The following is a 24,865-nucleotide window of genomic DNA, read 5'->3' on the forward strand; positions in this document are numbered from 1 at the left end:
CTAAAAAACAGTTCAAACCCTCATAGCTTTTGAACAATGATTAAAAAACAAGAACTTTTGACAAATCAGATCTAGGAGATAACCTGCCTTTTTTTAGTTGAGGGGCAGGTGCAGGGGAGTTAATTTAGCAGACTTAAATAAAAGAACCTCCAAATTATCCTTTTATAATCTTGTATTTTTTGGAAGGCTTGATCCATTACACTAGTGATTTGTCTCAGTTCACCACTCACTGTTATTAATGCCCCATCATTACAAAATTATAAAGTCCTCTAAACCCATAGGATTTGCCTAAAAAGAATCACATCAGTTTAAAAAATACCTTTTGAACATTGACACTTTTGACTTTTTTAAACATAAGGTTTAAGTTTTCATCAAAAACTGAGAAAAAACTAGCCATATCCAGACATTCTAGGGCTGGACTTTCAAGAAGAATATCATTAGTTGTGGTAAAAGCTTAAAACTTGAAACAGAAACAGTTTGGGAAATCAGAACTTGCTTCTGCCAGCAATTTAGCAGAAGACTCAAATTAATCACTGCATGAGTTCAAACCTTAGTGAATGTCACTTTGAGTTTCCATAATCTATTTCTCATTATATATTTAGATCTTCAAATTTCTGTGGAAGAAGAAATGTCTTCGTTATATAATTGTACACTGCTTAGCTATCTGGAATTTTCCTTGAGCTGCAGCAATAAAACAGCAGCAATATAAATCAAGTTAGGTAAATTCCACCTTCTATAATGTGTTAGCATTGGTCCTACTCAGTACACCTGACCCAAAATGACCTCATAAATTGAACTGAGCATGTATTTAATGAAAGGGGCAAAAGAAAGTGACAAAGACAGCAAACAGCTGTTTTTTGTTTGCATTAGCTAACTGGGTGAAACATTGCTGAGGCTCTAAAGCCATAGTTATGTAATGGAAAGAACATATGTCCCTTGGGAAAACAACTGGGTCCCTGAACTGGGTTCTGATGGATGTAATCAGATAGAAGTTAAAAGTACATATCATTCAGATACACAAAATACTATGAAGAGAAGTCATCTACTAAATACTGACTATGGCAAAGGATATTGATCATAACATGGGGAGGTGGGAAGAAAAGGGGGTGAATGCACTGGCCTTGTAAGAACCTGCTGCCTCTGAACTCAAATGGCAAAAACCCTTCCCTTTAGCTTCAGTGGCAGATCAAGGTGTTATATAGCCGAGTGACAGATGAGTGAATCACTCACAATCTGAATTAGGCCCAGATTCTGGAGAACTGACTGGTAGTTCATTAGATTTATTGCCAGACAGCACAACTCTTGACTGTAGCACCACTTGCTGGAGCAGTTGGCTTTGGGCTCTAAGCTGCCCAAACTCCACACTGCTACAGTGCTTCACTATTAGTTCTCTAAATAGTTTCTACAAACACAACCTTTTCTATTCTGTCAATACACACACATACTGTTGTACAGTGTTACACTGCTCAGCCACTAAACCTGGGCTGCTAAGTAGGACCAAACTAGGCAACACTTTTGGAACAGAATGGATGTTCTGCATCAAGCAGCTTCAAGGCTCTGAGGAGCTGCTCAGCTCACAATTTCTCACAGTGGTCTGGGTAGCTCCACTGAGATCAGCTACTTTGCAGCAAGTTCACAGAAAATCTATAAACCATTTTTGTGTGAGGTTTGCTTTGAAACTCTCCTTACTATCTGCCAGTGTAAAAAAAAAGGAAGGAAGAAGGCCTAGCATTACACAGACAAACAGAAGGGAGTTCAGCTGTGTATTTCAAAAATTATATACATCCAAAAATGATACACATCAAATTGCCTTCTCTGGTTGGTTCTTTCAATGTCTTTTAAGAAGTGATACACTATACCATATCACAGCTATAAGTAAATGTTGGGCAGTGTTCCCTTTCTGGTTTAGTTCTAGGTCTCTCTAAAGGTTCTCATTTCTCTATTAATTAGACACATCATGTGGTTCTCTTATTTAAGTCTACTAAATTAACTCCCTTGCACCCACCCCCAACAGTTATTCGCTACTGAAAATTTCTGCTTCAGCTCTGGTACTCTTAGCCAAAACACCAAAAATTCAATCTTTCAGTACAGTTACATGCCTGAGCCACACTGGAGGTAACATGAGATGCCATGTCTGATTTGTGGCTCTGGAGGAAGCAAGCAAGAGGTGCATTTGGGATGTGACCTGTATAACTACAGGAGACACCACACTGTTTGCAGCTTTGCAGGGTGTTGCTGTGTCCATCTAAGTCTGATAAAATAAATGTTGAATTGAGTCCCGTTCATCCTCCACCAAAAATGACAGAGATGACAGAAAGTACTTCTCGTGAATTCTGCAACCTGAGGATTCAGCAGCGTGGTTGAACTCTATACCCTGCTAGCTGCAGTTAAAATGGTTGGCTTTGAACATGTACTTTGGCTATTTCGAATGTTTTTTAAAGTATGGTTTCTATTTTCAACTTCATTAGGGCTTCATACATATTCTCATAATGACGACACCATCTTAAAAATACCACTTTTTTTTTTTTTTTTTTTAACATATTATCTTCCTGTGTTACCGGTGGATTCAAGGTTTAGGAGACAATGGCAATGACAACAGCAAATATTGTCTAAACACTGACAACCTCCATGAAACTAGAGGGTATTAAGATGATCACAGGGAAATCGGTTTTTAAGTCACAACTTCTGGATTATCTGGATGAGAAAGAAATAATGGATTGACCAGAAATAGATTTGGATAATATGGCATAGTAGTTAAATTAAGATGGGCAGTTGAAAGCTTTAAAAGGAAGAGTCTCTCAGTAGCTATTTTAGACTTTCTGTCTTGGTTTGAAAGACTGGTGTCTGCTAAGGAAGGCAGGAGCCTTCCTTGAAATGGAAAATGTAAACCCCCTCCTTCTGAGTTATTAAAATTTTCAAATGAAGGGGGTCTCAGGCAAAGATATGGGAGTAGAAATAACAATTCTTTACTAGGAAAATTAAGATAAAAATGCAGTAGTACAAAGAAACCCACTGACAGAGTCAGAATACACCCTGTTGGTCAGGGTGTTGGTAGCAGTCTGATTAAATGGTGGCTGCAGCCCTCCTGCAGTAACAGACGTGGTTCTGTTGAAGCAATGATCAGTTTTCCTCTGAAGGTCCAGTGGTGGCAGAGAATGGTCTGGCCTTCCTCTGGGAATCCAGTGGAGAAAGTCTGCCTGTGGTGTTCTGAGTCTCAGATTATATCCAGGTAGGAATGCTTGGCTCCTCCCCCTGGGTGGAGCATCTCACAATGGGATGATGTAATTTTATCAGTCATGCAGTGAGACTCAAAGGACCATTTACAGAAGAGATCCTCCTGGAGGGAGGATGGGTCATGGAAGAGATAAAGAACAGTGCCCCGCCTGGTTTTAACAGCTGGTAAAATGTATGTATGGTATACAAACTTTTGCTTACATCTTGCATTGCAACCTAAGACACTTTCCTTTATCTTTTCCTGCTTCAGCATCAAACCTACTACATCAAAAGGGATGAAAAGAGCCTATCCTGGTTCCAATACTTACCTCAGAAACAGAAGAAAAATAATGTAAGAATCTTTCAAGATTTTTTCCAATCCAGGCTTATCAATTAAAGATTGCTACTTTAAAAATCTCTGCTTGTCTTACATGTTTATCTATAATTAGTTACAGGATTTAAAAGGAAATAGAAAAGGAATAAAAAAAGATGTATATTCTCAGAGCAAACCTAGCAGAAAACAGGCTCAGCTTCTAAATTGCACCCGCATATCAGGAAACTTAAATGTACCCCACCTGACTGAGGTGGAACAGCCTGGTTAAGTGTACAGCTAGAAAGCTTCAGTTTACCTGCCCAGCTACCAGAGACCCAACTATAACCATTCCACAGTGCTCCCCTCAGCTCAGCAGCAGGCATTTGCTCCTTTGGGTTCAGGTCTGATCACCTGCTCTTCATCTCTGGGCTCATATTGTCCAGGCACTGAAGTAACTTAATGGTAACAGTGGAAACCAGTGTTATTCAGGAAATAGGCAGCACTTCAACACTGCAAACCACTAAGCCTGTATTATCTGCCTGATTTCCGTAGTGGTTGGAACGGGATTATTTGCCTCTTCAAATGGGAATCCTGTGCTATAAAGCAGTTCATTTATCTAGAGTGCCCTGTGAAGATAATTTTATCAAAGTGTAAAATTATAGCCTGGCACCACTGTGGGTTTTCAGTAGAAATAACGTTTCAGTTATAGTATTAAGCTCTAGAAAAGGCAAATTTATGCTTTAAATATAATTGAGAAGAGGATTTTATTGTAGAACCTAGATCTTTGTGGGAGCTGCTTAAGATTTCACTGGGAAAGCTAAGCCTGTGTACTTGAGTATGTGTCCTTTTAAAATAAATCCACCAGGTAAGTCTCCTTAAGTTTTGGAATTTATCCACGGCATCTGATTTCCTGATACTTGTTCGTACAGGTTTTGCCCTGTGAACACACCTTTGATTAGTTGTGACATGGCACCTTTCCTTTCAAATTAATCTTATTTTGAAACTTCTTTGTATTTAAAATCCATCTAGACTTCCTCCTTCAAGGGCTTTGGGACACAATTCTTTCCTCACTTCTGCTATTCATTCAGTGTATTTTCTTCCATTTAAAAAAAAAAAATCATATTGGGTCTTGAATGTCTGAGAATATCCCCACATAATAAGGAAAACATGTTTTATTTGGAAATGCTGAGTCATTCTCAACTCCCAGTTTATACTGAGAAGAGGATGGGGGAGTGCATTTTTAGAATTGCATCACAGAGCATGAGTGGCAATCCAAAAAAAAGGGAATTACTCTCTCTTCATACATACACATGTATAACATGTAGGAAATTTCACTTCTCAAGAAAGCAGAGAAAATCCTTTGCATTTCCAAGCTCTCTTCTGCACTCTCAGCACTCATTTTAAATAGTTTCTCTCTGTTCCAACCCAGAGATGTGGCACAAAATGTAACATCTGAATCTACTCCTTTTACTGGTAAAAATACCCCTTTCATTTGTTGCAGTCAACAGGTGGCTTATGATTTGACTCTATTCCTTTTGAACATTTTTGCTCTAGGTTACAATTCCTTGCTTCAACAGAAAAAAAAGCAACAGCCATATACCTTGGTTCCTTTATATGTTTGGGGGTTTTTAAATCCTTCTTTTAAATTATGATTTTTCTTAGTCTCATTCATGAAGCCCCACGTCATGTGGTCTTAGCAAAACAAAATTCCCCAGAGGTGTGCTGCCGACTTTCTGTGCAAACACATTCAGTGAGCTGGGCTGGATGCTCATTTGAGGCACTCTTCACCCTTAGCAAACCAGACCTTTAAGATTCAGCACAAAGATACTTGAACTTGCTTTACATAGCATTTGTGCCAATTAAACGTGGCACTAGTGACTCGCTTCAGCCTTGGTTCAATGTGTCTGGGAGACTTGGTTTTTGTGTTGCAAACCTGGATTCTGATATTAAGAAGCGCATTATTGATGCTTTTGCACTGTTTAACAGAAGTCAAGTTGCCTGGGAGCCTGCTCTGTCAGAAACGGTGTAAATCCCTAAAGAATGGTGCTGTGCAGCCTGTACTCCCTGCTCAGCGATGTTTTCAGGCATCGGGCTGTGATCAATGAGTAACTCTGCCTCATTGAAGTGCCTGGGAAAGCCAGCCAGCAGCCAGGCACTGCGCGAGGGGGTTTAAATTCACTCTATGCAGAGTCCCTCTCCCCTTCCAAACTCTTTATTTAGAGGTCAAAATAAACCTCGGCAGCCACCGGCTCGGGCCCGTCTCCACAGAGGCGTCGCCGTGGGCCAAGGAACGTGGACAAGGACAGGATTATTCTTGACTGCCCCGGGATGAAAGCACCCGCGTGTTTACGCGATTTCACCGGGCCGGGAGGGCCTGTCCCCGGCTCAGGGATTTGGTGGCCAGCGGGTGGCTCGGTGGCAGGCGCTCCCCGGCCCTTTCCCCGCCGCCTCCGCGGGAGCGCGCCCGGGGCGCCGCGGCCGCGCCTCCTCCTCCCGCCCCGCCCGCGCGGCGCTCCGCGCTGCCGGAGCGTCAGCGGGAATTTCCAGCCAGGAAGTGCGGCGGGCCGGGGGCAGGGGCGGAGGCTGCACGGGCCGGTGCCGGGCGAGTGCCCTCGCCGGTGGGGCGGCGAGGAGGGGGAAAGTCCGAGAGGAGCCTGCACGCCGGGGTACATGGCGCGGCGCTGAGGGACCGCCGGCGGCACAGCGCGACGAGGAGGAGGAGGCGCCGCCAGCTCTGCCCCGGTGAGCCCCAGGCGGCCCCTGGCCCGCCGCTCGCTGCCTTCTTCCTCCCCTGCCTCGGTGTCCTCACCGCGGAGCTCCCTGTGTCCCGCGGGAGCGGGGATTTGGCTGGGCCGGGCTGGGGCAGCCCCCGGAGCCCCGCAGGTTTGCAGAGGGAGGCTGTGCCCGGCTCCAGCCCCGCGCCCGTGAGCTCGGCCCGGGCGCGGAGCTCCCGCTGGAGCGCCGGGAGGGATTGCCGCGGGACTCGCCCGCAGCCAGCCGGGGGAGCGGGCGGGATGCCGGGGACGGCTTTGCTGCTGCTGCTGCTGCTCCGGGAGGGATTGCCGCGGGACTCGCCCGCAGCCAGCCGGGGGAGCGGGCGGGATGCCGGGGACGGCTTTGCTGCTGCTGCTGCTGCTGCTGTGTAACAGGGGTCTTCCCAGCCAGGGAAGGGGCGCCCGTGACAGCAAAGTGAACAGCAAAGAGAAAAAAATTTGCAAGCCTGGCTTCTGCCGCTCGCATAGCGGGTGCTCGTAGGCAAAGGAGGCGCTGCTTTTGTCGCTTTTGGTTTCGAAGGTGACACACGCACTGAGTGAGACACGGCCGGGGCACAGCCGGCGGCCGGGCTCGGGAGTGCAGGTGGTCACCAGGAAAACGTGGGTTGATGCTGGCAGCTCTGGGTGTCCTCGTCCTGGGTGCAGCCCGAGAGTGCCGCAGACTGTATTGGAAGGTACGAAGTAGTGAGGTTTTTAAAGGTAATTTAGTTTTAAGTGATGAAACCGAGAAGTTCTCGTCGCGAAGAGGAGTATTACTGCCCTGCTTGCTCGGTTACATTTGGCCTTGAAACCCAAGAGTATCGAACTTCTCATCATCACAATTATTTTCTTAATCTGTTGGTGCGTTCTGCTTTGATGGTGACTTCGGTGAAGGAGTGCTACTGACTTACTTCACGTGAATGTGAATCGGGGGATTGTTTCTGTGACATGAGCTATGTGCTCTTGAGCCACTATCATCGCGTGTGTACTGCTGTGTATTTTCATTCAAGTAAGTAAATCTGAGTGCCTGTGAGCATTTGGAGGCAAGGGATCATCTGCTGCATTCAACTTCCTGTCTTAAAATGCTCAAAATATTTGCTTAAAAATAACATTTTAAAGGAAATACAGATTATTGTTATAATTATGTTTTTAAATGGTTTTGAAGTGCTGATTATATTTTGTGCTTCAGAAATCCTCACTTTGTTCACAGAGAAAAGTGGTTGAATTCTCTGCTCTGTCACCTTGTGCCTTACCTGCTGCAGGGTGCTACCAGCAGCATTGTCAAACTCACAGAACAGGGCTGAAAATAGAGCACTTCGATTTTATTGACCCCCGGAGTCTCTCAGCTACGTACTCTGTAGTATCAACTTTTGAAATAGTATTTCAGTCAAAGTATTTGTGTGCTTTCATGAAAGAAGTAGCTGCCTGTTCTAGGAAAGCGTTAACCAAGACGTCATTCTAAGAGAGCATCCTGTCTGCAATGTTTTGTAATCTACAGAAATTACTACAGCTCATGAGAAAAATGAAAGAGAAAAAAGCAGCCTGTAACCATCCAGAAGCAGATGCTCTGTTTTGCCATTTTCCCTGCCCTGAGAATTTAACTAACAGTTATGCTGAAATACTATTGTCAGGATGTGCCACGGAGTGGGGAGAGTTAAGGGAATCTCAGTGCTGAAACCTCTGTTAAAGAGTTTAATTTGAAGTACTAAACAGAAGGGAAAAAATCTTTTTTTTCTCTCCACCCTTTGTCCCCTTATAAAGAAAGAAATGTCAGTCAGTGGTAGAGTCATCAAAAAATGTAGTTATTTTCTCACAGGAGAAATGAATACATTTAGAATTAAGGTTGTAAAACAGAATAGCTTTATATCACTTTGCATTGTGTTGCAGCAGATAAATTTCCTATCGTACTCACTTTGTTCCAGCAACACCTTGTTGATGTTTTTGTTGTATTTATTTTGAAATCAGAGAAGTTTGCTGGATAAAAGTACTGGGATAGAGAAAAGGGCTGTTTTGGAAGAGGGAGAGAGGGTGGAAAGCAGACAGTGGTGTTCCATTTATGTGCACATTTGAAAATTTCCTGCTTCATTTGTTGAAAAATAGCAGTTCTGGTTGGTTCTCTGTTACTATGTATTTTACTTTTGAAAATTAATTTCAGTAATAAATGTAAGTTTACTTTAAAATTTTACTTCTAGAAAGTCAATAAATTTAATTTAATTTGTTTCCTTGAGGTGGCATTACGTGACTTCAATAATAGATATCCACAGATTCGACTATTGATTATGAATTAATAGATAATGAATTAATTATTAATCTATTAATTAATAGATTTTTGAGTTTCTTTTTCATTGTTGCCTTTTCCAAGACCTTCCCATGCCACTTTCTCATGAATACATGCAAATTCCAGAAATATGTTCAGTTAGGAATTTGTATTATTGTGCAGATTGCTGTCTCTCTCGAAGGACAGGAATTAAGTTTGAAGGCCTCTGAGTCTTCTTTACTATCGAAAGTGCTAGTAATGCAAAATAGATGTTCATTTTTGAAGTTGCAAAGATACTGTGAAAGACAATGTATCTTTAATTAACTTACAGTTGGCTTTCTGATATAGCTTGTGTTGAGAAAATTCACCAGTGGTCTTCAGAGATGCTGGTTAATTCTCCTGTGTTTTCACAGATTGCTTCAAACTTGTACTTGCTAAAATACTTTCACCTTTCAGTGCTGTGTTTGCCAACTCTAAGTTCAAAAGTATCAGTCATAAAGAAAATTGTTACTCGTTTATGTTAGCAACTAATGAAAACTCTACAATTAGTTTAAAATACTTTTTTCGACATGCTGATAGCTTTACTTTGGTTCTCTGACAAAGTAGCACAGCTGTTGTAAAATTAAGAGAAGATAATGAATGTTTCAGGCAGGTAATGAAAAAAGCAATTCCTGGGTTTGGTCATTTTTAGCTCTAACAGAGGCATTTTAGAAGTGGAAGTTGTAATTTGATGTCCTTTAAATAAGCTGTGAACATTTTATGAAGTTCTATGTTGATAAGATCATAATTATGGTTGTCGTTAACTGTGCCCTTAGGTCAGTCAGGCACTAAGTTTGCATCTAACTTTGAGCATAGAAATCATTTGGTGAATCTTCTTCAGTGTTTTCATTTAAACTTGTATTTTGATGAAGCACTGTTGACAGTTTCAAAAGTAAGGCCTTAGAAGATGTTTCAAGTTATTATAGTCTCAAGGTAAAATCCTTTGTTTAGCATTTAGGTGGAGCTGACAGATCATGTGTGGGGAGGAAGCCACTACTGCTACTCCAAGCATTATTTCCCTCTTTCAGCTTCATTGTTCTTTTGAAAAGCAGTAACAGATAGATACACTTTTTTTCTCCTTCATTTAAAATACTAAACTGAATTACCCCCTTGCTTCGTTGTGCCCTCCCAGCAAACTTGGAGGTCAAGAGTAAAGTCAATCTGAGCTGTGGAGTTTGGGTTTGTTTGGGGTTTTTTTTACTTGGGTTTGGCCTTATTTTTTTGTTTCTTCTAGAGATCATGTTTCCATCCGCCTAAACACGGACAGCTTTTAGCACACAAATAAAGTGTAAACAGAGGAAGCAGGTGGGTTTTTTGGTCTTGTTGGTTTAGTCCAAGTGAGTTTTGTTGTGCTATAGGTTACTGTACAACACTGAGACTGAAGGAGCTTTACAGTTTCTTTGGAAAAAGCAAAAAGTTAAACCTTAGTTAGCCACTTCACAGCTGTAGATTTGAAAACTGGCTATAACTGTGATGGTACTGGACTCAGCTCTACCTGTTTGGTTCCTCTTACTGGTGCTATTTAAGCGTTTGTTTCTGTCATGTTACAATTTCAGTGGCTGCTTAGGAGCAAAAGGACACTGAGAATGGCTTAGCTCAGCTTTATGATTGCAGTGGTAACAGCCCTCGGTATTTTCTGCTCATGTAGTGAGGGACTGTGTCTTCAGGAGGAGCCCAGAGCCTGTGTGACTGTACCTGGTGATACAGCAGACCTTGTGTGAACTGAACTTCTGCAGTCTGGGGGTTATGTGTTACTTGGCCTCTCAGAAACACTGTTCTTCCTGTGCCCCCTTTGCCCCTGCAAAAAAAAAAACAAAACAAAAAACAAAACAAAAAAAAAGACTTTGCAGTCTAATATTAATGATTCATTACACTTCTGGCTTATGAAATGGGTGTGTGTGGCTTCTTCAGTTAAAATTTGACTTCAATGAACAGCTTTTATATGAGCTAGAGCTATTTGTAAAGAACATTCAGTGACTCATCTTAATCTGGAGGAAAAAGTAACAGCATTTTAACATCATATTCAGGTTAGTTCAAGTAACATTAGCACCCCACGTGGCTAAAATACACTGTAGTTACTACAGCTGTTTTTCTGTGTTGAACCTCAGTATTTTTACATCTACTTAGCATTATACATGTACCAGAATATGTTTGCCATACATTTGAATACTGTTTATTCCTTTGGTTTAAGTTGCTTTGAATGTGTTTTAACAAAAACATTCTTTATTCCAACAATATCATGGAAAAACAGTTTATATGTTTATGGCATTTTAGTATTTCCTCTTGACATATTAGTTTACTACTTTGATACTTGGGAAAAAAATAAAACAAAAAATTCTGTTTGCAAACATAGTTAATAGAACATCTTTTAGGTAGTCCAGTTACCCTTTGCCAAGGAAATTTTCTTATGCTATGATTTATTTTTTTCCCCCCCTCAGATTTAGTAGTTCCCTGCTGTAATAAATTTGGTTCTAGAGTTCATCAAATAATTATGCAGCCAACAATTCTGATTTAGAGCACCACACTTGTGAAATCTCAAGTACTTGAGATTGATTTAAGTTCCTAAATATTCTGTAGTTTTTATGCTGTTGTCAAGTAATGCATCTGCTCATGACTGAAAATACTTGAAAATTTTAACTTCAGCAATTTTGAAATTTTAAAAATACATAAACACAACTGTCGGGTCCCACCCAACAGGAAATAATAAGAAGGCTTAATTAGTCACAAGAGGAGACAATTTGGGTTGTTATATTAGGAAAACAAGCCGTTTTCCTAGTCATTTAGGGCTATGTAGAGTTATTGCAGCTGCAACGGTGTGTGGATGACAAAAACTCCGTGGAGGACATTAGAATCTTTGATCAAAATGTCTCTCTGCACAAACCTTTTCCCACTTGAATACTGAGAATTTGCACTCAAATCTTTATTGAGAGATTACACATCTTTGAAGTGCCAGAAGGAATGTGAAAAATACAACTTCCTTATATGCTGCTTTTTCGGAAATTGAGTGTTGTTTCATTAAAACATCTCCCTACACCCCCAGGTATTGAAGTTATAGTTGGGAGAAGAAATAGTAAACCTTTCAACATTTAAAGGCAAATATCAAATCTATTTCGTTTCTGTTAAAATTGAGTTAAAATCCCTTCAAAATAACATAGTTGATGGAGCTTTGTGTCAACATGAGTGAGTTAACAATCGCTTCTTGATGTTTTTTCTTTTCTATTTGTCCTCAAGACATCTATGCCAATATTGTGGGTGAAAGTATGCATGGTGTTCCCTTAATATTTGAGTTCTATTTACTTTGTATATTACAGAATACATTAGCTGTTTATCATCACTTACTTTGAATTACAAGTTTTGTGCTCTGGAGCTGTACTTCTGGCACTCTGGGCAGAGTACCTGGGTTCCAAGGGAAATGAATTGCTGGTTGAAGTCGAGAGGTGGCCAGAAGCAAGGTGACAAGGCTGTGCATTGGAAGGGGTGGGCAGCAGCCTGACTTTGAAGGGACTGCAGTGGTGAAGGGTTGAGACTGAACAGCTGGGATCAGTATCTCTGTTCTGGCCTCCAGCCAAAACCATCGCAGCAGTTCTTGTCCTGCTGCCAGCCCTGACCCAGCAACCCAAAGACTCCATTGCACAATACCTTTCCCGGCATCTCTGTTTGGGAAATGCAAATCTCTGAAACAATTGTCCCTGTACAGACACAGATTATGTTTTGCAAAGGGTGGAAGACTGAGGCTCAAGGATGAAAAGTTGCCACCTAAAGTTAAGGAAGCAACAGCAGATAAAACACATTGACCTGTCTGCACAGTACAGCAATTACTGTTTCTACCTCAGTGCTTCATAGCTGCTACAGGAATTCTGAAAATTTGGTGCTGTTCCTAAAAATATAGTTCTCTGTAATGAGGTCATCTGCCACGCTTTATAGCCCTGATGTAGTCAAAATATACTTATGATATATGAAACAGACTTGCTTCATTTTCATCATTATTCTTCTCTATTTAGTTAGCAAAATAAACATAGGCTGAAAACATAACCACACTGAATTGAATTACCTTCATTCAGTGTCCTGTTAAAGAAGTTTATTTTTAACAGGTAAATTCCAGTGAAAGCCAAGTTAAAGAGAGAAAGTCCCCTGCTAGAAAACTTTCAGGAAGAATTGTTCTCTCAGTTTATCAAGTCAGCTGAAGTATAGTAGTTGAGTTTCCCATTGAGAGGCTTGTTTTCTGAATCCCAGCCTTAAAAGGTGTGAACAGGCTGATGTGAAACATCTCATGAAGTAAGAGATGGTTGAAATAAATTTCCACATGGAAGAACATCCATCTCACTAATTTCAGTTCTCAAATGCAATGAACTGGGTGATAAAGATCACATTTGTCAGTAGAAAGGTAGCAGGGAGAAGTCCCATTCCAAATTTGTAGGGATTGGATTGGATACTGGTTTCAAAGACAAGACCTCATGATTAAAATTCTGGCTGGAAAGTTGAAGATAAGTAAAGGGAAGGATCTGTACCCTTGAAAAAATCAGGGGAGGGCTGAAAACAGTTGGGTAGGGAAAGTTATCTTGCTTTTCTGAAAGGTAAACACAGTGGATGTGGGAGAATAATGAAGAGCTCTGAACTCAAATTATTGAGATAAAGAGAAATGAGAATTCTTGTTTGTGGATTGCAGCATTCCAACATTAATTATGTTGTTTTCATTTTAAATGGCTGTGCCTTTTGAAGCTTTAGAACAAATATTCAGAATACAATAAATCATGTTATTCCAGCTGTGTCACTTGTTCCTTGGATCATTTGGTTATTAAGGAGGAGCAGTGGTGCAAAGTACCTGCTGTTAGGTTTGCTTGGTTGTTTGATGCAACACAATCATCTCCAATATGTGTATATGTGGCTTCTTAGGGCTTTTTTTTTCTCTTTTTCTCCTTATTTAAACCTTTTTCACAATGGCAATTGACCTGCTGTGAGGAGAAAGCAATATGTATGCATATGCACACACATCACACACACTCAGAAGGTGCAGTTGTGTGGGTTTGGGCAAGTTTAGCTGGATTTTATGTTTTCCTCTTGCACTAGGAGCTAAATGAAGTTTCTTCGCTGACCTTTGAATTTTCACACTTACAAATCAATACTGTGAATTGAAAAGGCAAGCTTCCTGTGCCCCATTATCTGAAAAACTTCAGTCTCCAGGGTGGAGACTGCTGTGGTTGATTGTGGTCTGCAAGTGTTGGGGTATCTTTTTATTGTAGATTTTAGTTTGCAGTACGATTTGTGGGAATTGGAGCTTATGCAGGAAGCAGGCATCTATCATAACATGAACTTCCACAAAACAATTTTAGTCCTGTCATCTTCAAATGCAAGAGGTGGCAACCTCTGAGCCACAATGTGGCTCATGTAATGAGAGAATGAACAAAGCTACCCGAGGTATATGCTAAGCTTTCTATCTGATGTGAATGGGAAAGGTGCTTAGAAACTGGAGCAGTAAGGGAAAAGGACAATTAAAGGTCACACAATTAGTGTTAGGGTCTATTTTCCCATGTCTTTTTAGGGTTTTAATCATGTTGCTGACTCTGTGGATTTGCATCAATTTTCACGTAAGAGAAAGTGTAGGAATTTGTTAACTTAATAAGTCCTAAAGAAACAAATTGTTATTTGAAGGTAGGGCTCCCAGAACGTTTTTGCTTTCTGTTTGGCTTTGGAGGGGAAAAACATAGTGAAACTGGGACTCTTTTCAGTCATTCAGGGGGTTATTTTAAGCAGCTGGGTTAATCTTTGTCTAGGCCCTGATAAGGCAATTAAGTGTGAGTTTACATACACAAAGGTATGTTTACACATCTAAATTATAATCTGTTTATACTAAACTGGCTTAACATTCTGGCCAGAGAGAATGTCTTTAACCTCTCCCCCAAGCACTGCAGCTGACCTGAACATGAAAGATCTCAAGTAAGGGGCATCTGCACTTAGGATGTGAGAGAGATTGTGTTTAATTCCTGCTTAGACATTCATTACCTTCATTTCTACCTGCAGCTGACTGGGTGTATGTGGGTAGTTACCTTGCTGCTTCCAAGTGTAATGTTCATAGAATATTGGAGTAGTTTGGGTTGGAAGGAACCTCAAAGATCATCTAGTCCCAACCCTCCTATATAACCTGTGTGGAGACACTTTCCACTACCAATGGAGTTAGTAGTCCAGATTGTCCAAAACCACATCCAACCTGACCTTGAACTTCCAGGCACAGGGCAGCCACAGCTTCTCTGGAGAACCTGTTCCAGCACCTTGCCACCCTCACAGTGAAGGATTTCTTCCTTATAGCTGATCTAAACGCACCCTCTGTCAGTTTAAAGTCATCCCCCTCATCCTGTCCCTGCACGTCCTTGTGAAAAGTCCCTCTCCAGCTTTCCTGGAGGCCCTCTTCAGGTACTGGAAGGTGCTTTAAGGTTTCCCTGAAGCCTTTTCTTCTCCAGGCTGAACAGCCCCAGCTCTCCCAGCCTGTCTGCAGAGAAGTGCTCCAGCCCTCTGAGCATCTTCACGGCCTCCTCAGGACTTACTCCAGCAGGTCCATGTGCTCCTTGTGCTGCAGAGCCCAGAGCTGAACGCAGCACTGCAGGGGGAACGTCTTTAAAGGCTGCTGGTTTTGTGTCATGACATTGTTCACTGCATCAGCCAAAGAGCTATAAATTGCTCTTTTCAAAATTTGAAACTGGAGGACTGATTCAGATGGACATAGGAGGTTTATTTTTTTCTATATTGGTTCTAATTTTTACGTCAAAATACTTTAAATGAAAAGTTTTCAGAAGTGATGCCTCGGCTCTATTTTTGCACTTTGTTGGAAAGTCATGTATTGTAGATTGTGACCAGGAAGTGTGTGGCAGCTGTGAGGACACTGTCTTTCACCCCCAGAGTTCTGCTGGAGGGAGAGGGGTCAGTCTGAGGAACTAAAATAGGGCAAAGAAAATTGAACATACTGTTAAATTTGTCCTGTGGCTTACAGAAGCAGCTGTGAGATGCTTTGTTTGAAAGTTTGGCAAAGTGTACATTGAGCTAACAGGCGAGTGGGCAGATGCCATTCATGTTAGCTCCTCAGAATATTTTATTTTTCTGAACAAGCATGTTGACCATGTCAACTGGAAATGTCAGGATTTTGGAACACAATTTTGCATATGTGACTTGTGAAATTGTTAGTGTTTAAATATGAGACATCACAAGACAAGACTTTTAGGACCAGTTTTTATTCTATTTATGCAGAAGAAACCTGGCATTTGCACTCGCAGATACCTAATTAGGGTGTAGCAAGAGGGTGGGTATTTTCTGACACTTTGTAAAAAAATAGCTGGCTGCTGAGGTTTTCAGATTGTTTTCTGTAATATCTTCACCTTTCATTAAGAAGTGTTTGACAAAAAATGTTATAAGTTATTTCAGTGATTTAAGTAACTTGTCAGTTGTTGATAATGTTATTTTTATTTTTTCTATGGAACAGAAGTCAAATAAAAACATCTTAGTAGATTTTATTGTATCTTGAAGGTTTCATCGTGCCTTGTATGTTGACTTTTTCCATAAAGATGAATAATGACAATGGCAAATGGTTGATGAAAATAAATACTTTGCAGAATGTGTCTATGGCATAGTGCGATTGACTGGTGTTTTTTATCTTGCTGAAATCCTGTTGTATTAGGTGATGAAGTACAGCATTGGTGACATTGACTGCTGGTTATATATGTTATTAATTTTTGGCTGAAATCTTATGACCAGTTATTTGATATTTGCACAAATGCTACAAATAAATAGTTCCCAGTAAATATTTCTAAAATAGATTTACAGTGGTGGTGGGTGCTTTTATTTCCTAGGTTAAAAAATAGTTGTATCCACTTAAACATATTTTTCATTGAAGTCATCTGTGTATTAATCTTTCCTATTTCTCTGTTTTTAAATTTACATATTCTATTTTGTGGGAATGGGTAACTGTGTTGTATTTGGGGATGAACAAGCAGAGTTGAGCCTCCATCAAGGTGAAGTACCCAAGTATTCCAATTTTCCTTTTGATAATTGCCTTTCTAGTTTCTGTGGAGGGTACACGGTGACTCAGTTTTTCTTTAATGACTTACTGATGTCTTGCACCTCTCTTTGATACTGCAGTAGGTTTTCACAGTTCTCTTTGCTGGAAAACATGGCTCACATTCACACTCACTGGAATATGAGGGACAGTGACCTGTTTCTTTGTTCCGATAGTTATTAACCTTATTTAGTGTCTGTTGAATGCAGACATGAGTCTCTTGAAATAGTCCTACTGTTATTTTCAGATAGTCCCTTGGAGAGCTTTATTTAGTGAGCTCAGCATAGGTGAAGTTTTGTTATTTTAGTAACATGCACATGAAAGAAAATAACACTAAGAAAACTACTACAAACATCTTCTAATAAATTCTTCAGAAAATTCACAGGTTCTGCTACTGGCCCATTACTGGTCCCAGTAAAACTAAGCCAAGCTAAACTTTTCCAGTTTCCAGCACTTACATGTAGACCTGTGAGAAGGAGTTGTGATGGATGCTGTGCATCCATAAGTGTAATTTTGAGCACAGAGTTGTTGTGTGTTCTAAGCACTTGTGGACCTCTGGAAATAAAGGTGTCCAAAATTAGTCAATAATTGATTCCTGGTTTTATTTACTTTTTGTTTTTAAATACTGTCTGTTTGTTCTTGGGCATCTTTTTTGCATTTAGTATTGCTTCATAAGAAAGCTGTTAGGGTTCATTCATGAATGTTCATGATGTTCTTTTTATCAGATAGAAATGAGGAGTTTTGCTATTTCTATGGTAATGATTTTGCCTAAAGTCTAATGGCAGAATAGTGAGAGCAATGACAGAAACAATTCCTGATTTTAAAAAATTTTGACTTCTGCACTTTGACTGTAATTTTTAGGTTCTTGGCAATAAGGAATGGAGAATCTTAGCTGTAGCCTATCTTGTCCTTACATTGCCCCTTCCAGATTCTGAGAAATTTTAGAGGTATTTTAGAAATCATTAATGTTCTGAGTAAAATAAAAAGTGTCAGAGATTGGGCTTTTATGTTTTCCAGGCTTCTCTATTGCTCTACAGTGGGAAAAAAATGGGGGTTCTAATCATGTTTTTGTGTTTCAGGACTTAAAATGGCAGCAGAAGATTCCTATATTATGGGAGTATCTGATCCCCAAGTAAGTGAATTTCTGTGTTTCCAGTATCCCTGTATTCTCTCCTAGCTGTCTATTTAGGCCTTCTCTCACATTGTCCTGTAATTTCCTAGACTTAATAGGGGCGTAGAAAATCATTCTGCATTGGCAGAAATCGGGGCTTTTTTTCCCTAAGCTGGTTTTTGTGTGACCTGTAAAGTGCCTTGCCACTGGTCAAATGGCTAAAATGAGAAGAAAGGTAGGCCTGCTGAATTAAGCAGTTGAAAAAAACACTTATTTTTATGCCCTGCATGCCTGTGACACTGGCTCTGAAATTTCTTCTGTGGTGGACATTGGAGTCTTTCTGAAAATAAAGCCCCTTATGTCCTAGAAGACCCTTTCATGTACATTATTGTGATTGCATTGACAATGATGACTAAGATGTTCCTTCACTTGCCCAGATCCATAAGCCTAGCTCTTCAGGAGGTCTTTCTGATCTTCTTAGATCATTTCATAAATTACTTGAACTGTGAGAAGGGTGCTTGGGTGAAAAGTTTAAATGAAGAACAGATCGTTCCTACTCACCTTAATTTTCAAAAGGCAACTATTTTCTCCTTTATGCTTGCTCCACCTTGGAAGAAGATAGATTTATACCTGACAACAGTTAGAGTAAGTTAAGACATGTCAGTGTTTAAAAAAAAAATAAAATTAAACTTTAACCTGGATGTACTGTTTTCTTGCACTAGAGCTTGTAAATATATTTACATAAGGAATGTAGTTTGGTGGGGTTTAATCAGAGAAGTGGAAATGAAAACTCGCAGGTTCTTAGCAAGGCCTTGGGCAAGACATCTAGGGTCAGATTTTCAGAATTTACTGTATAAGCTCTTTAGAATTTATAGTTGTTAGTGCATGTAAGCAAAATAGGTGTTTAGAAACTGCGCTGAGGTTGGTGCGGTCTCCTGATTCTGGTGAAACTTGGGTCAGTGCTGTCAGCTCTGCTTGCAATGCTGTTGCCAGCAAAAATAAAATAACTATAAAATGTTTATGTAATTCAACAAGGTGTTTGCAGTCTCAATATTTGCAGAGAACTTTGAAGTTCTTTGCTGATAGATGTTTTATGCAACTATGTGTATATGTAATAATGAAGAGTATTTTCTTTCAATATAGATGTTTGCAGTGGATCAGTTCATGGGAATGAATGCTTTATTTAATAGTACAAATTACATCACTTCAGACTTACCACTACGAACAGGTAGGAACCCTTAGTATTTGATGGTGCTATTGTCCTGCTGATTCTTCCTGTTTCTTCTGAGAAGTTCTTTTCAGAGCCCTTTGTTGTTTATCAACTTGTGTGTCATAATAGTAGATTGCAAAGTAGTCAACTAGATTTTTTTATTACTCCTTTTTGTATCTTTCTTCCCCTCATGAAACTTTCAGCAGTGAGGCAAATCGGATTTTCTTGTGGCTTGTACAGAAACTGAAAGTTTCAGCAGTTTCCCAGGTGAAACAAGGACAGTGACCAAAGAGCTTTGAGTGACCTGGTTTTATAAATTACTTTGTTGAGGTTTTTTTCTGAATTTGAACCTTCAGAGAGTTAACATGTTTCTATGGCCAGTTTGCAGACTGCAACATGTGCTTCTTTTCCTTTTGAATGCTGTTGCATTTGTTGTAGTAGCTCTTAAGGTGCTTGTTTTTTAGTAATAAAATGTAGAGAATATTGACTTCCTGTACCATTCAAATGTGTTTTTTCTTCTCGCTGTCTTCTCTGTTTCCTGTGAAGTGGCAGTGTGGTATTAGAAGCACCTGACAATTTCCTGAACAATAACACTAGTTTGAAAGCACAGACAAATTTTGCAACCACTGAAAATAAGCAAATAGTACTCTGCAAAGGTCTGATAAGCAGTTCTTACAGTATGCTTCCAGAGCAGTAAGAACAAGTACAAGTCTTTTATAGCTCAGTCAGTATCAGCTGCTTGATCAACCTTGGTTCTGCTTATTAAATATTTTTATAAATACTACTTCTTGCATGAAGTAGTACTCTTTTCTCCTGCTAAGTCTATTAAAACAGCTGACACAAAAGAAAGAAAGAAATAAAATTTTATTTCAACTTGGGAATTTTTTCTCAAAATATAGCTCCGATCCAGCTCTTTTACCATGACAGCTTTCTCTTGTTATCTGTTTGACTCTGTTGTATCAGGATGTATCTTAGGTATTGCAAATCACTTTCTTTGGTTGAAAGTGCAAACCACTTCTGCTTCCAATATTTGATACACTTCACAGCAGTGAAGGTGTTAAGGGTAAAATGAAATCAGCATTTAACGTTTTCCTTCATAGGTAAAATTACACCCTAAAGTAACAGTAAATGCTGCTTATAGAATAAAAATTAAAGCAGGCTTACTGTTTCAGTGTTTCCTTGTTTTCTTAAAAGAGTAGTAGCAAGAAAGGATTGAAAAACACATGGTACAGATAATTTTGTTTCAAGATAAAATGTTCTCATGAGCAAAGCTCTTGACAAATATGGAAAAACATTCAACAAATTAGTGTTGCAATCATTTGTTTACAGCATATTTTTATTAAGGCAGATAAAATTATTCAGTAAGATTCATCTGTGTAGGATTAAAGGTCTTGTGCATTGTAGACCAAGGGGTTTTTATTCCCAGTTTCTGTTGAAGAAATAAGGTTATTGAAATTTCCCTGTAATGAGCTCTTTTATGTGTACCTTTTAAGCTTACTCTGTATTCTTCATGCCAGGCTCATTCCATACAAATTATTCAGATATATAAAACTAATTTTCAGATAACTATGTCTCATCTAAAGTAGAAAACAACTGCTTTCAAAACCACGTCAGGGAGTCAAGGATTCACTGAGTGCTGCAGCCACAGAAAACTCTTACTGGGCTAATTTGAAAAATTGCTTTGAAAAAAGCCTTTTTTTCCATAAGTTCCACTGCTCTTGTCAACTGCTGCACTATAGGTGACAAGTTCACTGTGCACAAAATGGGATTCAATAAAGGATCGTGGATTTCAGGGTATTGCAAACAAAAAGTTAATCAAAAATTTTCAGAAAAGGTTGATCATTTCAGCAGCATCTGATGATGCCACGGTTGGTTTGTTTCTTAAACAGTATCCCAATAATGCTTACTTGCTCCCCTTCTTGAAAATATACTGTGTTGTTAATATGGACTGGCTCTTCAGTTATAAGATAATATAATAATTTTTGTATTCTACTTTAGTGGTTTTCAAGCAGGGACTAATGATGTCTTTCTACACAGCAAGGTCAATTAAAAAAGTCATGTGGGATTTTCCAGAAGTACTTTCAGCTGAGATATGCAGAGAGTGAAATAAAAGGATTTTTCTCAAGGACAGATGGATGATTAAGGCAGAAGGAACGAAAGACATTAATTGTTCCTCATGATCTGGCTGTGGTGCATACATCTTTCAGTCTGTGCATCCATAAATGCACAGTGTCAGACCTGTAACATCGGCAGACAGGTTTAATGTATAACCATGGATTGCCATGTTGTGCCAGCGTGGCTGAATCAACAAGTAGCTGGGGAATTTGGGGACTTCCTGGTGATGGATGTTCTGCTGTTACATTAATCTTTACAGTAACAGTAGAAAACCTTTGAGACGTTGGGACATGTATTTTCTCAACATCATTGCCACTGCTCAAGTGTGGCAATGATGTTTGTGTGCGTCTTTTTCTCTCTCATACGTCTGTTTTAAATAAAAATTAGGCTTTTTTCTTACTTTGGCTCTAAAGCTGTAGTAGTTACGTGGTTCAAGTTTTACCAGCAGAAGAGGCAGTACCTCATGAAGTCAGCCTCTTCTCTGGCTTGCTGGGAAGGATGGTGCCTTTGATTAGGCAGGTTAGGTACTGATCCTTAGTGGCACTGGGGATGGAGGGAGCATTACCCACAACATGTATTTAGGCAGAGAAGAAGCAGGTGCACATCAGTGGGACATCCACTGTGTAGTCCAAGGTGATGGCCTACATTGGAGAGGAAATGGGCAGAGCTCTGAGCTAAACACTTTGTAATTTTGGATGTTCTGTACTCCCTCATGATGATCCAAAGCCATCTACAGGCATGCAACGTGCCCCAGTTAGAGTTGGGTTTTGGAGCTGTGTAGTTGTTTTGGCTTTGAGAGGCTCTGGCCTAACTAGCTCTTGGCAGTAAGGTGGTGTTTTTTAAAACTTTGACGTTGAAGCAGAGCCATCAGGAGCTGAACAGTATTGCCTGGAGGCTGTGAAAATTAATTTTCTGCTGTTTCTTTAACCTCCTCTGTCCAACCTTGTGTGACACTTGCTGTGAAAAATGAGAAGGTTCTAGAGGGGAAAAAGAAGGGACTTAAGTTTTTTCATTTTCATATTTTTTCAGAGAGAGACAATGTTAGAGGTTCAAGAAAACCTGACCACCACCAAAAATGAGATGAGTGTTAATTTTTCCTGTTCCACAGTAGTGGCCTTAAATCTTGGGAGCCTGGGCAAACTTGTATACAGTTTCTGGTGTTCTTTTTAGATATTCTGTGCTCTTGTTTGGAAGAGTGAACCAAGGGAAGAAGTTAAGCAAAGTCTCATGTGCCATTTGCTTTGAACATCATGCTTTGAACACTGAAGAGCTGGGTTGCCAGGCTTGCAGGGATATCCCTGCAAGCCTGGCAACCTGTTTTTCCTTGACTTTGCTAAGGTGGGAAGAAGGAATCAAGGGGGAGTCTAAGATGGGTGCTCCTTGGAAGTGTGTGTGTGTGTGTAGGGTGAGGCCTGTCAAGAGGAAGAAAGAATGCAAGTTGTAGGAGTGTCAAGGGGCAGGAGGGCCTCTGACTCAGGCAGGAAGGAAAATGAAGAAACTTGGCAGTTGAAGAAGACGTGGGGAAGTGGGACTGTGACTCAGACTGGAGTGGGATGCGAGTCAGTCTGTGGCAACCGAGGCGAGAAGACAGAAAAAGAAGCCCTGAAGCATGGCCAGGATGTGGCAGTCTGCATCAAAGCCCCTCCAGGCTGGAGGATTGCATGTTGTAGTTGCAGTTCTTGGCCTCCCAGCTGTAGCAGTGCCAGGCAAAGCGTGAGGAGTGCTCCTGTCAAAACCTGGCTCTTGGCACCATGAGAGCCATGCCTGTGTAGAGGCAGCTCCATGGCTGTGTCCTCCAGGCTCTCTGCAGGCAAAAGTAGAACATAAGTTATGCATTAAGTCCTTCTTGTGGCTGTTTAGCATTCAAAAAGGGGTTCCTCCTTAAATGAGAACTTGAAGCAAGCACCTTCCAGGTGGGAACAAAGGATCATCACAAACCTCCTTATTGTTAGTTCCTCTTACAAGGTGTTCATCTGCAGGTTCCTGCTCTTTGTCTGCTTAGACAAAGACATGCCTAGAAACAAATAATAGAAACAAAATATTAAAAACTCCCGTGTGCAAAACACTAAATGTGTTTTCCCCATGGGAAAGGATAAGAGAAAGAATGAACAACACATAGCCAATGTTAGGCTGTGTAATGTGCCTCTGGGAAGTATTTAGAGTTCAGTAAAAACAGCTATATGAGATCTTTCACTAAGTAAAATCCTTTTTATAATCAAAATAATACGCCATTTATGTCTGGATGTTTTCTTGAACATTGCTGGTTTGTTTTTAAGTAGCATTTCAGATATTTTTATGTGCTTTGCCTTAGAATGCCCTTCTCTGTACTGTTATTTCGGTCTGGTTCAGATGCTGTACCAGAGAATTACTTAGTCACTGTTAAAGAAAAAAAGGAAAATCTTCAGTAATGGAACCCAAAGGTTAAAATAAGACCTCAAAAAACTGTTCTAAATACATTGCTGTATGATTTGTATAATGTGGGTTAATGATAACAGATTTAACTAATTTAGCTTTGTATTTTTACACTTCATCTTTTCTGCACTTTACTAGTGATGAGGTATAAGACATTTTGATTTTTTTATCAGCATATTTGTATGCTTTTTAGAAACTTTTTTTCCAAGAGGTCAAAATAACCACAGTCCTAAGTTTTCAATTTTCCTGAGTTTTCACAAGTGCCATGCAAGGTCAAACCATTTCAGTGGTATGAAGCATTTTCCTTTAGTTTTTCAGTGCATATCTATTCCTCTCTTAGGAGTTTGAATTTCCTTATGCTGGGGAAAAGCTGGAACTTGGGTCTGATGTGTCCTGGGGAACTTTTCCAACCATTTAGCCATTGGATGAGAACGCTTCCTTTTCTGGCTAATGTTTGAGAGAAAGCAGTAGTATTTTATGCTAACCCAACACACATGTCTTGAAAATGAATTCCTAAGAGGAGAAGAGCCAAAGAAAGTTGTTTGGTAAATCATGCCCTGGAGGCTTGGTTGAAAGTTGAACTACACACTGTTGTATTATTTCAGGTGCATTATTTCTGCCAATGCCCAGGAAACACATGGCTTCTGGATTGTTAAAGTATAAATTTTCAGGTGCCTAAAGCATGAGGAGGATTAGAGGTCTGTGAAGAGAGGTCTTAAATTTAAGTGCTGATGTATTGCTTTAACTCAACTCACCTCATCTTGACTCTGTTACAGACAAAAACTAAAACACAAGGCCAAAGCTAAATTTTACTCTACATCTTTTAAAGTTTCTGAGATCCAAACTGGTTTTCCTGCGTTGTAATGCAAGATGATGTGGTCTTGAGGCAATCATTTTTCATGAGTTCAAGTAGCACTTACTTTTAAAGAAAAGTACAATTGATGGACTTGGGAAATAATTTATCTTTAAATGTGAAATTGTTGTGACTGACATTTGCAATATAACTTCAAGATGAAGTTAGTTCAGTTTCTGAGTCAGCTAACTGCAGCAGCAGAATACTAATTTCATCTATTGTGTATTTATTAAAACTTCCATGTTGAGAGACGCTTGTTCAGTAAAGACCTGTGCTTGATTCCTTAGCATTAATACCTGTAATGGAGTAGAAGTGATGTTACAGAATTCCAACAGGAATATGGCTGGAAAAATATTATGTAGGTCTTCCCAGTGAAGCTGTCATTTGGGGTCTACTTTGAAAGCAACTGATCTTTTAGCATTTAAATACAAATCATCTTGACTGCTTAGGAAGAGAGGGGGAATAAATCATAGCTCTTGGAACGGTCATTTTGAGAGTGGCTTGCATTTTAAGAGGTATTTCACAGCCATCCACCCAGAGAGTTTTAC

The 24,865-nt window shown here is 40.0% G+C and overlaps 1 protein-coding gene across 5 annotated transcripts in view; it reads left to right on the forward strand.

Moving 5' to 3' along the window:
* Positions 1–6,082: 6,082 nt before the first annotated feature.
* NFKB1 (nuclear factor kappa B subunit 1) overlaps positions 6,083–24,865 on the forward strand; it is a 57,568-nt gene continuing 38,785 nt past the window's right edge. For 2 of the 5 annotated variants that reach the window (XM_015623980.2, XM_015623981.2), the window contains exons 1-3: positions 7,045–7,288; positions 17,696–17,748; positions 18,871–18,955. In XM_015623980.2, coding sequence (XP_015479466.1) covers positions 7,228–7,288; positions 17,696–17,748; positions 18,871–18,955 — 199 coding nt within the window. In that variant the 5' untranslated portion in view covers positions 7,045–7,227. Of the gene's footprint in view, positions 6,269–6,950; positions 6,975–7,044; positions 7,289–17,695; positions 17,749–18,870; positions 18,956–24,865 lie in introns of those variants that run through there. The other 3 variants (XM_015623982.3, XM_015623984.3, XM_015623979.2) reach the window with 3 other exon arrangements.

This window comes from Parus major, chromosome 4, assembly GCF_001522545.3.
Source record: "Parus major isolate Abel chromosome 4, Parus_major1.1, whole genome shotgun sequence".
Classification (NCBI taxonomy): Eukaryota; Metazoa; Chordata; class Aves; order Passeriformes; family Paridae; genus Parus; species Parus major.